Consider the following 17,723-nt stretch of genomic DNA (forward strand, 5'->3'; position numbering starts at 1 on the left):
GATTTGAATTCAGGTCCCTCTATCCTACTGCCACACAGCACATGGTTGCTACCCTGTTTCCCCAAAAATAAGACATCCCCTGAGAATACGACGTAGTCGAGGTTTTGCTGAAGTGCTAAATATAAAGCATCTCCCAAAAGTAAGACGTAGCAAAGTTTTTGTTTGGAAGCATGCCCATCAAACAGAACACCAGAGCATGCAGTTATGGAGCAAAAAAATAAGACATCCCCTGAAAATAAGACATAGCGCATCTTTGGGAGCAAAAATTAATATAAGACACTGTCTTATTTTTGGGAAAACACGGTAGTATACATGCTATTTTCCATCAAGCAATTTTAGCACAATCCATCTACAAACAACGCCAGGCTTTGCTAATCTTTTTATATTAGTCTTTAAAAGCCAGCTTCATGTTTCATCGAGAAAGACAGGGAGATACTCAAAAAATATTTTCTGTGTGTGCAGAAGTGTTGAAAAAAAATGAAGAGGAACTTCACTGACAGTTCAACTCGTACTACAGCAGGTATCAGTATTTTATTAGATTACTCAGATTATTAGCGACATGCATGCTGTTGTGATAGAATGGGGCATTCCTAGGCCGTGCTGTCAGCGTGGGCTGAAATAGCTTAAGAATTGTTAGTATGTGAAATGTCTTGGCAGGCAGAAACTTCCTTCTACCCCCTACCCCACAATAATGGTAGCCCTGTTCAGTAGTGGGATTCAAACAATTTGCCAACCGGTTCCGGTGGTGGGATTCAAATAATTTAACAACTGGTTGCCATGCCACCATTTCAAATGCAAAATCAGTTCTACCGAAGCGGTATAAAACCTGCCGAACTCCACCATTGGCTCTAGTCGTCAAATGTTACCGTGGAAGGTTCATCCATCCCACCTTTGCAGAATCTGCTCTTGTAAAAGCAAAGATTTCAAAACACATTCACTTTACACACGAAACCAACCAGGGACCGCTACTTGGATACATGCATTCAACTCTATTTGTGTTGACTGTAACATGAGACTGACACACATATGAAGAAAAATGAAGGGTAAATTGCACACAGATCCTATGTGCGTTCGTTATAACTTGTGAACAGGGCTATTGTCTTTCCCCTTCTCCCCAGTGCCTACTTAATTTCAAACTGCAGGCTCTTTAGAGCAAGGACAGGCATTTTTAAATGCCACACGACCGCTATAAAAAGCCTGCGTCTCTTGACAATGCAGTGCCATCTCCTGTTGCCAAATAGAAACAGATTAAGTTATGCAGCAATATGTATATGATTAGATGGTCCACACGGCACATATTGCATGAAAAACATGTTTCGAGTCACAACCAACCCATCCATGGCAAGAGACAGAGGTAGTTTGCCAGTGCCGCCTTCCTTGGAGGTCTGCTATTAAAGTACTGACCATGGCTGATTCTGCTTAGCATAAGGTGACCAGATGGTCACCTTTGTGAACCGGGACGGGGTAAAGGCCATCGCGCGTGCAGCCACAGGAGCCGCGACTGCCTTCTAAAATTGCCGCTTCCCGCCTCTGTGACAGCTTCCCAGAAGGCCGTGGGTTCTGCTGCTGACAAGCATGCTGGGAGGCTGCCGCTCTGCCTTGCGCCCCAGAAGGCAGTGCAGCAGCCTCCCCAAAATTGGGACAATGGAACTAACCCGTGGGACGCGGGACAAATTGTGTGAAGGCGGGACTGTCCCGCCAAAAGCGAGACGTCTGGTCAACCTAGCTTAGCAGCCAAGTTTTGACACGCCTGGGCTAAAAGAGTCTGTTTGGGCTGCTGCATAACATGCCACACTATTGCCACATTAATGTATTTTATTTTATTTGTATACCGCTCTCCCCCGAGGGGCTCAGAGTGGTGTCCAACAATCACATATCTAACATTGAAAATCAGCTAAAAACAATCAATCCCCACTAATTAAAGAACCATAAATTGCATAAATTTCAGATGGCATCAGAAGTCCCTCCCTCCCCCTTCCATGTGCCCACGGGAGGCCAGATGTTTACAGCAAGTTTTCAATGTTATCCCGGCTGGCCGAATGCCTGGCAGAACAGGTCCGTTTTACAGGGCCCTGCAGAAACTCTGTATGTCCCGCAGGGCCCTGATCTCACCTGGGGTCAAGTCTGGCTCAAGTAGGGGCCAGCCAGTAAAGGCCCTGCCCCTTGTAGAGGCCAGCCGGATCGCTTTGGAGCCAGGGATCACCAGCAGGTCCGCCTAATATACAGTGAGGAAACTGAACTGCAGTGTAAGTGCTCATGAGTGCAAAGAGCTCCTAACCTTGCAGCTTGCACCATTCATTCCAATGGAAGAAACCGTTCTCTTCATTCCAATGGAAGAAACAGTATCCTTCAGAGGCAGATTCGCCTTTGAAGGACATTTTGCAGTGTGCCCCTGCCCTAGAGGATCACTGGCAGCAAGAAGCAGGCAGAGCCAAGCCCCGGCAACTCTACCGATGCCTCAGGAACCAATTGGCTCAGGCCCTTCATCGGCAATGGTGATGGGAGTCAGCTCGTCAATTGTATCCTGCACTGGTGCCAGTTTTCATGTCGCTGTTTGTGTCACTGAACTGAGTTTCTCCTGCAGTGCAGTTGTGGTTGTTTCAGGGCAATTTTCACATCCCAGTCCACTCCTGGCATCCGTCCTTTGTAAACGACAGAAAGGCAGACAGAAGCCTTTATTGGCCTTATGAATTGCAGTATTTTAAAAAAAGAAGAACATTTATCCATTAACTGAACACTGGAGCACCTTCCCTATGAGGAGAGGCTGCAGCGTTTGGGACTCTTTAGTTTGGAGAGGAGACGTCTGAGGGGGGATATGATTGAAGTCTATAAAATTACGCATGGGGTAGAAAATGTTGACAGAGAGAAATTTTTCTCTCTCACAATACTAGAACCAGGGGGCATCCATTGAAAATGCTGGGAAAGAATTAAGAAGAATTAGGACTAATAAAAAGAAACACTTCTTCACACAACGTGTGATTGGTGTTTGGAATATGCTGCCACAGGAGGCGGTAATGGCCGCTAATCTGGATAGCTTTAAAAGGGGCTTGGACAGATTTATGGAGGAGAAGTCGATCTATGGCTACCAATCTTGATCCTCTTTGATCTGAGGTTGCAAATGCCTTAGCAGACCAGGTGAACGGGTGCAACAGTTGCAGAAGGCCATTGCTTTCACATCCTGCACGTGAGCTCCCAAAGGCACCTGGTGGGCCACTGCAAGTAGCAGAGTGCTGGACTAGATGGACTCTGGTCTGATCCAGCAGGCTTGTTCTTATGTTCTTAATCCTTTGTAAATGGCATAGCTCTCAGAAACAGGGGAGTTTCATGAATAGCTCTGTGCCTCCTCATCCACCGCAAACTGCTAGATTGGATACGTACTATAAGATAACAAACTATTTAACAATTTACCAGTTGTAGATACTACAGCAAATCTACCTTTTTAGGCTGCCTACCTGTGCCACTGTTCAACCAGAAGAAGAGAACCAGACAACCACTCACTTCAAACCCTCTTAAAAATGAGGCAGGTACCAGCAACACAACAGATCCTTTGGACCTTTCTACCATGCTAGCAGGTAATTAGAGTTCAGTATTTTATCACCCCCAAAACTCCCATCTCAACATAGTTTATTATGGTTGGAACATTTAAATAAAGTTGCAGGGTAATTTGTACCAATTGTTAAAGTATCGCACATTTTTTTTTTGTTTCAAAAATGAAGTGGAACGAATGTTAACTTTCACATAAATTGTCGTGAAATTGTGCCCTTTTTCTTTGAGATGAGACTCCTTGTTATAAGAAGCAGAATTTTTAGTGCATTATCATAGACTCAGAGAAAATATGCCTGTTGCCTGTCATGGGCTTGAAATGGCTACAATAAAGAATTCTGGCAGAACTAATTATTGTAATAATAATTAATCCAATTGTTGTTGGATTAAAGGAGAGAGAGAACTCTTCCTTAGTGAATGAGCTACTTTTCGGCTGCACGGTGCTTTCAAAATGCTGCCTTGGGAAAATGGTAATGTTCAACCCATAAAATAATTGCTTACCCAGCTTTTAAAAAAGGCAATAGTAGCCTTTATTCCACTTGCTCAGTGGATGTCTACTTATACAGAAATCAATACATTATACTGACAGTTGCTTATAAGTAATTATATTATATTTTTAGGGCTCCGGGGATTATTCTGAATAATTTAGCCATGAACAGTGGTGGGATCCAAAAATTTTAGTAACAGGTTCCCATGGTGGTGGGATTCAAGCTGTGGCGTAACGCCAATGGGGCTGGGCAGGGCACAAAGGGGGCGTGGCCAGGCATTCCGGAGCGGGGCATTCCTGGGCGGGGCTGTGGCAAGGACGCAGCCTCTGTGCCGGTCCTTGGGTGGGAAACGAATGCACGCAGACGCAGGCTGCCACGCACGCCGGTGTACCTCCTGCTAGACTGCTTCAAGTTCTGCACGTTATTGCTGAGAGGAGGGGCGTAACTAAGGCAAAAATCACGTGGCAAAATCACCAATTAGTAACCCCCTCTCGGCACACACAAATAATTAGTAACCTACTCTCGGAAACCTGAGAGAACCTGCTGTATCCCACCAACTTTCCACAGTGCTCACCTGAAGATTCCTTTCAACAGCTATAGAACTAACAGCTATAGTGTCTTTGACAGACAGTGTGATCATCCAGTAAAAACTTAGTTGTGGTCCCTGGCCCAAAGGAAGTCCGGCTGGCCTCAACCAAATCTGGGCCTTTTCAGTTCTGGCCCCAGCCTGGTGGAGCACTCTTGTCCAATGAGACAAGGGCCCTGCGGGATTTAATGCAATTCTGCAGGGCCTGTAAGACTGAGCTGTTGCATGCATATGGTTGAGGCAGCAAAGGTTACCACCTTGGCTTCCCCCCCTCCATCCCCATTCATCCAGATAATTTGTTTTGTTTAATTTGCCTTCCTTTAAGATTAGTGGGGCTCAGTGATAGGGATATTTCGCCATCTTGGCTTCGTGGACAGATGTTTTAACAATTTTTAACTGATAGATGTTATAATTATTGGATATGTAAAGTTGGAAGCCGTCCCAATCCTGAGATGGGAAGGGCTGGCTAGAAATTTAAATAAATAAAAATATTGGGGAATGTTCTCTATACGTGCGAGAGAAAGAGAGCATATCCTTGTTATAAGCACAGAAGCAAAATAACCAAAGATGGAGGGATGTAGACAGTACAGTCCACAGATACGCTTGGCAAGGACTCAAACTGGCTATTGCAAAATTGCATACTTATGGTTCATTAACTGTTCCATGTCCTTTGATTTTTAAAGATTTTGGCTGGGAAGCTGCAAGGCCACGACCGACTCAGCTACAGAACACAGCAAGTGTTGAGTATGTAAGGGGGAAATCCAGTGGTGGAATCCAACATTTTTAGTAACAGGTTCCCATGGAGGTGGGATTCAAACTGTGGCGTAGCGCCAATGGGGCTGGGCGGGGCACGACGGGGGCATGGCCGGGCATGACGGGGGCGGGGCATTCCTGTGGCAAGGACGCAGCCGCTGCGCCGGTCCTTGGGTGGGAAATGAATGCACGCAGGTGCAGGCTGCCACGCACGCCGGTGCACCTCCTGCTAGACTGCTTCAAGTTCTGCACACTACTGCTGAGAGGAGGGGCGTAACTAAGGCCAAAATCACGTGGCAAAATCACCAATTAGTAACCCGCTCTTGGCACACACAAATAATTAGTAACCTACTCTCGGGAACCTGTGAGAACCTGCTGGATCCCACCTCTGGGGAAATCCCACTTTTACTTTCTTGATTCCTTTATCCCATTGTACTGGAAATCAATCTCGTAGATCTTATTTTTCCATGGTTTCTCAAAAATCTGGAAATATTTTTAAAACTGACTACGCCCGTATTGTCTCACACAATCTCTTAATATTGTGTCTTTGAAGTCCAACAGAGCTTTCCATGCCATCTCCTCTATTAAAACAACAAACCTCATCCAAGCCTATTGAATCAAGTGCAGGAAGGAATGTGAACCACTGGAGGTTGGTAGCGCTGTTAATGATTTATATTTATTTACAGTTGAGGACCCGATATTGTTCATTCTAGTGATGAAAAAAGTCTGAACTGGCCGTGAAGCTTTGGTTCACTGTGATCTACACACCTAACTTTTGAAGTCAGATACTGAAGAGTGGCTCATACATGTAGGGAATGAGGGAGCAATGAGGCAGTAAAATGTACCATACCACTTATGGTCACATTTTGGAATGTTCCTGTATGTTAACAAAATCCTTGCAAGCAGAAAATCAGCATGGCAAGGAAAGGGCAGGGGAAATAAAACCTCTCTCTACCTGTTCTGCTAGCTTCTGTTTGCATGAAGATTCATCACTTGCTTGCAGTCCATAGAAGTCTGGTCTAGTCTGTTACCTCAGAACATAACATCATTCTCTTGCATGTGTGAACCAGGCTTTGGTTGATTTCTATTCTATGTCCGAGATATGTCTGAAGCTATCGTGGAAGTTTCAATCATCGCAAAATGCAGTTGCTGTTCTCCTGCAAGATGAAAATATCTGGCCAGTTCTGCACCCGTTACATTGTCTATCAATCAGATTCTGAACTCAAGTCAAGGTGCTGATTTTGACCTTGGATCTCCTGCATGATCTTGCTGTATGAAGCAGCCCAGCAATTACTTGCTATTCAATCTCACGAACACGTTGATAGCTAGAAAAAAAGAACCTTTAAAGTTGTAGGTGCTAAACAGTGGAACTTCCTTCTTGAAGATGTTAGGAAACCTCTATCTTTGTTAGGGTTTTGAAAAGACTGAAGATATTTCTGTATGGCAGGGGTGTCAAATTCGTGGCCCTCCAGATGTGCATGAACTACAATTCCCATCAGTCCCTCCCAACATGAGCATTGGCTATACTGGCAAGGGCTGATGGGAATTGTAGTTGATGAACATCTGGAGGGCCGTGAGTTTGACATCTGTGCTGTATGGCATTTGGCTGACCTGGGTCATTATGCAAAGCCAAGTTCTTTTATTGATTTATGTTGTCTTGATTGTATTTCAGCTTGAAATTAGTTTTGCTCTAGGTAAATATTTTGAACAAACAAGGTGACATGGTTTACGGAAAAAAAATCCTAATAACTGAGAAGGTAAATAAACAGGCAGAAGGAAGACAGATTAGAAAGGACTCAAAGAGTGGAAAAAAGGAATTACATCTTAAGGCTATTAAGTTCACCCCCCCCTCCCCCAAATATGCCACGTTTCAAATAGACACACTGTTGGCAACCAGTTATCTGAAGCTGTTCCAACTTAGATGGCCCAGTCTAGCCTGATCTCATCAGATCTTGAAAGCTAACGAGGGTTCGCCTTGGGTGAACATTTGAATGGGAGACCAGCAAGGAATAACAGGGCTGCTATGCAAATGCAAGCAATGGCAAACCATCTCTGTATGTCTCTTGCCTTGAAAATCCCACGAGGGGTCACTAGCTGCGACTTGATGGCACTTTCCATCATATCTGGACGGAAGGACAAACTAAATACACATTTGGGTCAACATCTAGTTTGGGGTGCTGTGTGGTTTCCGGGCTGTATGGCCGTGTTCTAGCAGCATTCTCTCCTGACGTTTCGCCTGCATCTGTGGCTGGCATCTTCAGAGGATCTGATAGTAGGAAAGCAAGTGGAGTATATATACCCATGAGTATATATATCTTGCTATCTTAATGTCACTCACAGGCAGTAGTAGGATTCAAATAATTTAACAACCGGTTCCTATGGTGGGAATTCAAATAATTTAGCAACTGATTGTTTACAAGCACCATTTTAAGAACCGGTTCTGCCGAAGTGGTGCGAACCTGCTGAATCCCACTACTGCTCACAGGTATATATACTCCACTTGCTTTCCTACTATCAGATCCTCTGAAGATGCCAGCCACAGATGCAGGCGAAACGTCAGGAGAGAATGCTGCTAGAACACAGCCATACAGCCCGGAAACCACACAGCACCCCAGTGATTCCGGCCGTGAAAGCCTTCGACAATACAAAATCTAGTTTGTTCCTCAGTTTCAAACACTCTTGTTGGGGTCATTTAGCTAATCTTCACAGGGATTGCTCTGGAGTAAATCATGATCCTCGATCAGTGATGGCGAACCTATGGCACGGGTGCCAGAGGTGGCACTCGGAGCCCTCTCTGTGGGCACGTGAACACAGAGTTTGTTATGTGGGGGGCAAAAAATCACACACACCCCACACACACACGTAGGCTGGCCTGGGCCACTGAGCATGATGTGCGCGCACCGCAGTGAGCAGGGAGGACGGCTGGCGGGCTTGGTGCCTGTGCTCCGGGTGGCTGCTGCCGGGGGTGGGGGCAGAGGAGTCAGAGATGCTAGAGAGGCACAGAGCGGTGTGCGTGGGACTTGTGGAGGCTAGAGCAGGCTGGCCCCTGCTCGAGCAGGTGGGGCAGAGGAAGAGGGAGCCAACCGGGTTTTCAAAACTAAAACCTCAGCATTCAGGTTGAATTGCCGGGTTGGCACTTTGCAATAAATAAGTGGGGTCTGGGTTGCAATTTGGGCACTCCGTCTCAAAAAGGTTCGCCATCACTGTCCTAGACGCTTTAGTTCTTCCTGGAATTTATATAGGCAGAAGGGGAGAAAGGACTTCAAATGGCCGGATTCTTAAAATAAATCATTGTATAGACAGTCACACATTAAGCTGTATAAAACAATTTCACTGCAAGCTAGAAGAGAAAAATTGTCATCCTAACACTCTACAAAGAATTGACTGCATGGCTTTTGGCTGCAGAACCGAAAACAACAAGATTGCAAAGCTGGAGTACGGCTCCGGTTGCTTAACAGAAGCAGGATCGCATCAGCAGAAACTTCCTGGCCCTCCAACAACACCAAAGAACAGCAGCAATAGAGAAGCTGGACGAAGTTATTCTTCTGCAACACGACCGCCGGAACTACCAAACCCCACGCCGAGAGGCTTACTGGGTCAGAGTACATCGTACACATTTAGACACAGTCCACACCAACAGAAAACTAGTGAGAAACAAGCTGAGCATGCCCAAGGAGACAAAATGATTCAGGTAAAATTCAAACACACACCCCTGCTATTTTTTTTAAGCCTGGGCCTGTGTTTTTGTTTTAACCTCCTTTAGAACATAGTGAAACATGTATGTGTATTTTGTATAGATCTAGCCTTTCCGACATGTGTGTATTATTTCTGACTTCAGATAAATAACTTTTACTGTACCTAGAAAAGTACAAAATTATCTGTCTTGCACAGGAATGATAAAATGAAATTATATGCTGCCTAGAAGGTGCAGCGCTCCTCATGTCAGGCTATGAAACTGCCCTGGAGGAACTAGCCTGAACAGGGTGAAATTGCTGTGCTCAGAACTGTCAGAAATATCACTCTGGTGTGCATTCGCTCCTGCACACACAGCCACCTGCATCTCCAAAATAAGATTCAGGGGAAGAAGAACGAGCAATGATCATTTCAAGGCATCAAACAAAGATATATACTCACCTAAAAACCCACACATCACAAGTCTCTCACTGACAACTTCTTTATTTCTTTCCATGTGAAAAGAAAGTGCCACCCTTTCAACTCAGGCTGAAGGAAAAAGACAATTCGCTCAGAATCCTGTCTGTTGTCATTGAGAGCATGAAGCACTGGAGTCAATACGCTCACAAAGCACTACTGTTGTTTGAAGTGTTAGGTAAGAACAATACTTTTATGGCTTTCTCAAGACTTTTCCAAGAAAGATTAATGCTGTTTTTCTGTAATGTTTTATCTCAAAAATGGACACATGCAGTATTAATACAAGATACAACGTCCTTGGGCTCAATCACTTGCTTATTCTGCTGTGTGATATCATGTCAACAATGCCCACCTATTGTGAATATGACAATATTCAGAAATCAGCAGGACATATTTTAAATTTATTTTATTTAATTAACACCAGTTATACCCTGCCTTTCTGCCCAAATGAAGGCCACCAAGACAGTTGACAAACTGAAATATACATAACGAAACACGTAAGACACCATTCAAACCAACAAATAACACATTACTAAAATAATTAAAGACAGAACTACCATGTTTCCCTGAATATAAGACAGTGTCTTATATTAATTTTTGCTCCCAAAGATGCGCTATGTCTTATTTTCAGGGGATGTCTTCTTTTTCTGTGTTCTGTTCGTCGGGCATGCTTCCAAACAAAAACTTTGCTATGTCTTACTTTCGGGGGATGCCTTATATTTCGCACTTCAGCAAAACCTCTACTATGTCTTATTTTTAGGGGATGTCTTATATTCGGGGAAACAGGGTACAATATGAAGGAGAAGAAGGTTTGGATTTATATCCCCCCTTTCTCTCCTGCAGGAGACTCAAAGGGGCTTACAATCTCCTTGCCCTCCCCCCCTCACAACAAACACCCTGTGAGGTGGGTGGGGCTGAGAGAGCTCCGAAGAGCTGTGACTAGCCCAAGGTCACCCAGCTGGCGTGTGTGGGAGTGTACAGGCTAATCTGAATTCCCCAGATAAGCCTCCACAGTTCAGGCGGCAGAGCTGGGAATCAAATCCGGTTCCTCCAGATTAGATACATGAGCTCTTAACCTCCTACGCCACTGCTGCTCCTATGTTCAAAGACATGAAAACAGCAGGTAAAACATTGAACAGGTAGCAGGTACTAATGCCAAACAAAACCAAAAAAGTCTTCATCTGGTGGAAGATCACAACAGAAATGGACAAATCTCCTCGGGGAGGGAGTTCGAGAGTTTTGGTGCCACGATCAAGAATGTGCTCTCCCAAACAGGGGCACCCAAAGCAGGGCCTTGGAAGATGACCGTAGTGGTTGTGCAGGTTTATAAATCCCCCAGGAAACATTGTTGCTGATTATAAAAATGTAGCATTCGCCGGTAAAAGAACTCATAACGGAAACTATGGTGTGAATCAGCTAAATTAGAATTCATCAAGAGATTTCTCGCCTCGACCAAACCTGGACTTAGAATTTCTTTCCCCTTCATTCATTCATTCATTCAGTCCCTGCTCCTGCCCTTTCTGTATTCTCTAAAGTAAGCTTTTCTTTTATGAATCTCCATTTGCTGCTTTCCCCAGCGGCATCATATTGCCTTTGCAAAGAAGGTCATGTAAAAATTGCTGGCAAAGTGTAATTTGTACCTTACTCCAAATAAACCTTTGGCTGACGGAGGAAGTGTAATTTGTGCCTTTCTCCAGACAAACTCTTGGCTGGCGGAGGCCATGTGGCACGATCTTACCGTGATTGTCTTATCAAATGCAGAATAAAAAAATGAAGGTAATATGCAGGATCAGCACGCCACTTACATCTCCTTGGGGAAAAAAAGAGCCTGACGGCATTTACTTCTAAAATAATTTATGCCAAAATGAAGAACAATTGCATTGCCTGTTCTTCTCTGTATCATATAGGTATTCTGGATTCTGCAGTTACCCCTGGACAGTACGGCGCAAAGACTTTCCTTTTGAGAGACGGGAAGGAGAGCGTCTCTTGTGTATTCTACGAGATTGTAAGTATTTTCCATCTATAACCAGGGCATGTAAAGAAGGTGCCTCCAATTCCATCACAAAACGCCGCCCTAATATACTAAGAAATATATAACCCAAAAAAATCTGCACATCCTAATTGTGGAATCTTGGCAATGGAAACATTCCTCCTTTGTCTTGCCACATGTGCTTCTTACCTATTAAAACCAGAATTCCCCATAAACTATGTTTATTAAACAGAATTTAATTGTACTTAAAAGCTGTTTAGCCCATAGGTTATGATGGGCACAGATATCCAGATAAGGCTCTATCATACAACCTGTAATTCTTCATTCGTTTGAAAAGGAGTTTGTTTTCATGTTAAGCAAAGGACAGAAAACAAACTTGTACCATACTTCTAAACCAGGACCGGGAGCTGCCACGATTAATCCGAGGTCGGGTCCACAGGTGTGTGGGAAATTATGACACAGGTTGGAAGCTCTTCAGGTGCGTCTCCGTAAGACCAGCCTCTGTTCCCGAACAACAAACGTTTCAAGATTTTGTCAGGATCGCAGACGTTGAGATGGGTAAATATGTGAGAGCAAGCAGTGAAATTTAAGTGTCATAGCTGAAACCTATAGAAGGAAAGCAAGAAACCTCAATTCAACACCAATTGAAAGATGCTTATAATCCTTATTGGCAGCACCAGAGAAAAATTATCAGCAACTTTGTTATATACTACCTAAACATAAAGTTCTCGTTTATTGGTTTAAGCTGCAGTTGCTTGTTTTTCTTGCTATTACTATTCTAAGTAGTCTGGTACTTGCTCTGGCTTTTATGAGATTTCAGATTTGATTCCAACATCCGGCTTCCTGGAAGAGGGGGTCATCTAGAAATGCCCACTTCCAAGATCCTGGAAGGTTTGGATGCAGCACAGTTGCTAACGCATGGGACTGCAACGAAGGATATTTTATAATAATCAGTTTCTGCTTTACCTAAGGCTCATTCCGCACATGTAAAATAATGCACTTTCAAACTGCTTTCAGTGCTCTTTGAAGCTGTGCGGAATAGCAAAATCCACTTGCAAACAGTTGTGAAAGTGGTTTGAAAACGCATTATTTTGCGTGTGTGGAAAGGGCCTAAGACAAAAATAAAATATTGGATAGATTTCTGCTATAGACAACCAACAGTGGTTCCTTGGTGACACTGAAGAAGGTGCAGTGGAATCAGTGGCTTTATGTCCCCCACGTTTAGTTTTTAAAAAGCCCTGTGGAGCAGAGTGGTAAGCTCCAGTACTACAGCTGAAACTCTGCTCACAACCAGAAGTCTGATCCTGATGGAAGTCAGTTTCAGGTAGCCAGAGGCATATCTAGGGGAAATGTAGCCCTGGGATTTGTAGTCCATGAACATCTGGAGAGCCGCAGGTTGCAGACCCCTGCACTAAGGGCAAAACTAAATATGCTATGCAAGTGATATGGGAGGAAGATAAAGTTAATAATGCAGAAACACAACAGGCAGCAATTGAACACACCAGATTTCACTGAAATGATGGGGAAATGAAAGCAAACTCTTGACAGCATAAATTGCTTTATTGTCATACAGTGTTGGCAATCAGAAAATTCACATTTCAAATAATTGGAAGTGTTTTATTCAACAAGTCCAATATGGGAGGGGAGTTAATAATCTAAGCAAGGAGCCACATAGTCAAAATGCAGAAACCACAATCATGGAAAATACAGCTTTTAATTACACATAAAAATTATATATATTTATATATTTAGAATAAAACTTGGATCCTGAACCAGTAACTTTAAAAAAGCTGTTATGCACAATAGAACACAGAGACTGCACTTGTTCAAAAAGTGATTTATCAGCACCAACCCAAGTATTGGTAGGCTATTTTCCCAGCAGAGTTAGTAACGCGTCCTCATCTGCTCTGGATTTAGCTAGGGATTGTTTACTTGCAAGTTGCCGTCTAGACCTGAACCTGTGTCTAATGTTATTAATGTTAACACCAATTCACACATCCACAATCACACTCCACTTACGAACAGCTGTGGTCTTAGGTTTGCTTTGCAAAACACGGGCCGATCTGTTGGAAGAAAGGCAGTTGGCAAATATCTAAATAAATACATGTAACAGATGAAGGAGCCATCACAGAATAATTGCAGTTTTCAACCAGCATCACCAACTATCAGCCTAACCGACCTCACAGAATGGCTGTTGTGAGGACAGAGGTGGGGAGAACGAGGTGATAAACCGCTTTGGGTCTCCATCAGGAAGAAAAGTGGGGCACGGATGTAGCCAAATAAAAAAAAATTCAGTTCAATTAAAATTTGCCTATTTTTGTATTAAGGCAAGTTAAATGCTCCAAACGCAAATGCTGCAAAGATACAACAACATTCCCTTAGCTGATGCAGATTGGAGGATGGAATGGCCACACAACGTAACCATGCAGGGCCACAACGGGCAGCCTCCTATATGATTTTGGGCATCTAGGAGCATTTAACTAGGTAATTCCTAATGGCTTCACTAGGAGTTCTTTTGCAGCACAGAGTCTGGGAATCACAGGGGAAGAGTCCTCAGTATTATCTCTACTTGTTTAAACTAGCACTCAAGAGGACTTGGATATTCAAAGAAGCAGGGAACAAAAAGTATGCTCCTATGCTGAACGTCTATTCCCTTATTGCGGGGAGGGGGTGCGTGCGTGCGCACGCATGTGCACGGGTTATGAGAGAAACCTGGGTAGAATAAATTAGTAGTGGAATGATTATGACGTGTTCAAGGGCTATTGTTCAGATTAAAAATGAATGCTTTCTGTGATGCATTTCACTGCTGACTGGGCTGACTCAAAAGAGCAAAAAACCCCAAAACATGTTAGTGACAAAAAGATATTTTTACATAATCTCTGAAGTGCTTATCAGCCTCTACTAAATAACATGTACTTCAAACAAAGGCATTCAACCAATAAAAATGCAAAATGGAAGCTCTCTTCTAACCTGCGCCAAAAAAAAAAGAGGTTGAATAAGAATTTACTATTTCGGAGATTTGGCAACTCATGAGCTAACGGAATAAAAGGAAAGCAAGGAAGCACTCTTCTACATTTTCTGATGCATACTTTTTAAAAAAATTGTTTAACTCCAACACTCATCTTGAATTCTAGAAACCAGTTTTAAATATCACACAGTTTTGGTTACAACAATATTTGTTCGTATCTTTCAAACGCCAAACAAAAGCTGATGAATAGATTTTCACCACTGACAACTTCTTCAACCAGAATAAGCATTAAGGGATTCTCTGGACCCAGGCTGAGTATATTAATTCTCCGTTTTTGCAAAAGATGACTCCGGATGGACACCAGCACGTCACCTTCCTAGTGAAATATTTCAGTGAGGCTGTAAACATTGCACAACACAAGATAAAAACACACACAGAGAAATACAACTTTTTTTATAACACTGTACAATGTTTTCACTGGCTGATGATTTCTTTTTTTAAACCTAATAATTTGTTACTGATCTTTTGTTGTGTATACCTGTTCTACTGTTTAAAAGGCACCGGTTGGTTAGGAAAGAAAAGACAGCTGTGTTCCAGTTTCTCCCGCTCTTATTTCAGCATTAAAACAAAACAAAACAAAACAAGTTAGTTGCTTTCCTTAGATTCCTACTTTATCCACCGTTTAAGAGAACATTTCCAAATGGCCCCAAGTCATTTACATTAAGAGAAGAGAATCATAAATATTGCCCCAATATTATTTGCTGCCGCCAGGGTGAATTTGCGGACCTGGAACTCTTAATTGTTCATCCTTTCCCTGTTTCTAGTCACAGAAATACTACTTCCATCCAGTACAGGGCTTTCGAACTTTTGGAGAGTTTGGTGGCTAGGTTTTCGTTGTGTTACACATGGAAAAGTTAAGGTGGGAATAGGGGAGGACGGTCAAAAGCCACCTGGTTATAGCTCAACAGGGAGGCACGACTTCCTCATAGCTTCCGTTCGCTCTGTCTTTCAAAAGAATAATTTTTAATTTCAAGCTGCCCAGGCTTTTATTTATTTTTGCATTTATTTCAAAGCCGCCCAGGCTTTTATTTATCTTTGCATTTATTTCAGTTCCTCTCAGTGACGAGTAGGGGGTCTCAAGAGTGAATTAAAACGAATTCTCCCACGGAACCATTTTTTGCTCTGTGCTTGATGTGATTTCCTTTCTCCTGCTACTACATCAGAGGCAGGATTGGAACTAAGGTCATTCTGAATCAGTGGTTTCTGCCCAGCCACAGCCCAAATATAACAGGCTGAGGAAGCGATTTATCCCGTTTCAGCGAAGAACTTTGCACAGGGCTTGCCTCCAACACGGGCTCTGCCCATTATATTTCCCTCAACCCAGGTTTTACAAACATCGCTAAACTAGCGATCTTTTTGGAGAAACTGAAGGAGTCACAGCAACCTGGACTTTTTGCACCTGCTTCCTGGAGGGGTGAAATCTCCAGTGTGAAGGCAAAGAAGAAGAAGAAGAAGAAGAAGAAGAAGAAGAAGAAGAAGAAGAAGAAGAAGAAGAAGAAGAAGAAGAAGAAGAAGAAGAAGAAGAAGAAGAAGAAGAAGAAGAAGAAAAAAAGGAGGAGGAGGAGGAGGAGGAGGAGGAGGAGGAGGAGGAGGAGGAGTTTGGATTTATATCCTTTCCCAGGAGATTCAAAGGGGCTTACAATCTCCTTTCCTCCCCTGCCCCCACAACAACACCCTGTGAGGTGGGTGGGGCTGAGAGAGCTCAGAAGAACTGTGACTAGCCCAAGGACACCCAGCTGGCATGTGCTGCACAAGCTAATCTGGTTCCCCAGATAAGCCTTCACCGCTCAAGTGGCAAAGCGGGGAATCAAATCAGGTTCTCCAGATTAGGGTGCACCTGCTCTTAACCACGACACCACACTGGCTCTCAGGTGAAACCGGGTTCATTAGTAACATCTTGCACACGTTATTAGTGCACTGGGCAGAAACCACCACAGTCTGAGCCTCCATACAACTTCCAAAGCATGTATGGAGCTCCGTCTATCTGCCACCTAAGTAATAGGGCAGTGATGGCGAACCTATGGCACGGGTGCCAGGGGTGGCACTCAGAGCCCTCTCTGTGGGCACACCCACCCAGAGCTCATCATGTGGGGAGGACGGAGAAAATCACCCCCCCACACACACATCTAGGCTGTCCTGGGCACAATCCTTTACCTGGGAGTAAGCTTGGTTGCTGGCAATGGGGCTTGCTTTTGAGTAAACCCTCCTAGGGTCGTGATGCACCCATTTGAAGTGTTGTACAGTTGCTTCACCAAACTTACTCCTGAGTAACGAGCACCTCGGAGCCAACCGTATTTTCTAAACTAAAACCTCAGTATTCAGGTTAAATTGCCGTGTTGGCACTTTGCAATAAATAAGTGGGTTTGGGGCTGCAATTTGGGCACTCGGTCTCGAAAAGGTTCGCCATCACTGTAATAGGGAATGCTCTGTATTACTGCTCCTGAAATTGTTGAGAGCAAGTCACAGATGAAAATGTGCAACTCTCCTGCGCTCATGGCCAACGCATCCTATCCCAGCGATCTGCTGGCTGAATTCATTTACTCTACAACCGCTTGCCCTCCAGGGATTCAAATACATCTTGTTCTTTTCATGTAAAGATATGTTTGAAAACCTTAATTGTCTGATAACAGGCTATTAGAGTTTGAAACCCATACAGGGTGTAAAAGCACCCATGGCGTTCATCTGCAAAATTAAAACAGGCATGCATGTGCTGGAGGCGAAAGGCATCCATTTCCCACCCTGAGATTTCACTGTTAGGGGCACTGAAAAGTTGCAGAATCCTTCAGAAAACCAAAGCTAAAACAGCACCCGCTAGCAGCTTTTAACAAGGTATCCCTAAGATGCAAACATCTGGGACAAAAGAAGGGTAATGATTGACCAGAGACAGGTAATGACAGTAACAAAAAATTCTGCAGTAGTGGTTAAGAGCAGGTGCATTCTAATCTGGAGGAACTGGGTTTGATTCCCAGCTCTGCCGCCTGAGCTGTGGAGGCTTCTCTGGGGAATTCAGATTAGCCTGGGCACTCCCACACACGCCAGCTGAGTGACCTTGGGCTAGTCACAGCTTTTCGGAGCTCTCTCAGCCCCACCTACCTCACAGGGTGTATGTTGTGAGGGGAGGAAGGGAAAGGAGATTGTAAGCCCCTTTGAGTCTCCTTACAGGAGAGAAAGGGGGGATATAAATCC

At 43.9% G+C, this 17,723-nt stretch overlaps 1 protein-coding gene across 1 annotated transcript; it reads left to right on the top strand.

Annotated features, from left to right (window-relative positions):
* Positions 1-477: 477 nt before the first annotated feature.
* Positions 478-12,099, top strand: SPATA22 (spermatogenesis associated 22). Its single transcript, XM_048519380.1, has 7 exons — positions 478-520; positions 3,444-3,572; positions 5,301-5,361; positions 8,776-9,061; positions 9,568-9,697; positions 11,427-11,524; positions 11,908-12,099. Exons 1-7 carry the CDS (start codon positions 478-480, stop codon positions 12,097-12,099), a joined length of 939 nt encoding a protein of 312 aa, XP_048375337.1.
* The last annotated feature ends 5,624 nt before the right edge of the window (positions 12,100-17,723 follow it).

Source organism: Sphaerodactylus townsendi, linkage group LG16 (assembly GCF_021028975.2).
Source record: "Sphaerodactylus townsendi isolate TG3544 linkage group LG16, MPM_Stown_v2.3, whole genome shotgun sequence".
NCBI lineage: Eukaryota > Metazoa > Chordata > Lepidosauria > Squamata > Sphaerodactylidae > Sphaerodactylus > Sphaerodactylus townsendi.

What these genes read in the sequence shown, in the direction of transcription:
- SPATA22 (XM_048519380.1), top strand. Translation starts at nt 478, where the DNA reads ATGAAGAGGAACTTCACTGACAGTTCAACTCGTACTACAGCAG. An exon ending in CCTTTCTACCATGCTAGCAG is followed by an intron (nt 3,573 to 5,300) that starts GTAATTAGAGTT and finishes TGATTTTTAAAG; the next exon opens with ATTTTGGCTGGGAAGCTGCA. An exon ending in AAGGAGACAAAATGATTCAG is followed by an intron (nt 9,062 to 9,567) that starts GTAAAATTCAAA and finishes CCATGTGAAAAG; the next exon opens with AAAGTGCCACCCTTTCAACT.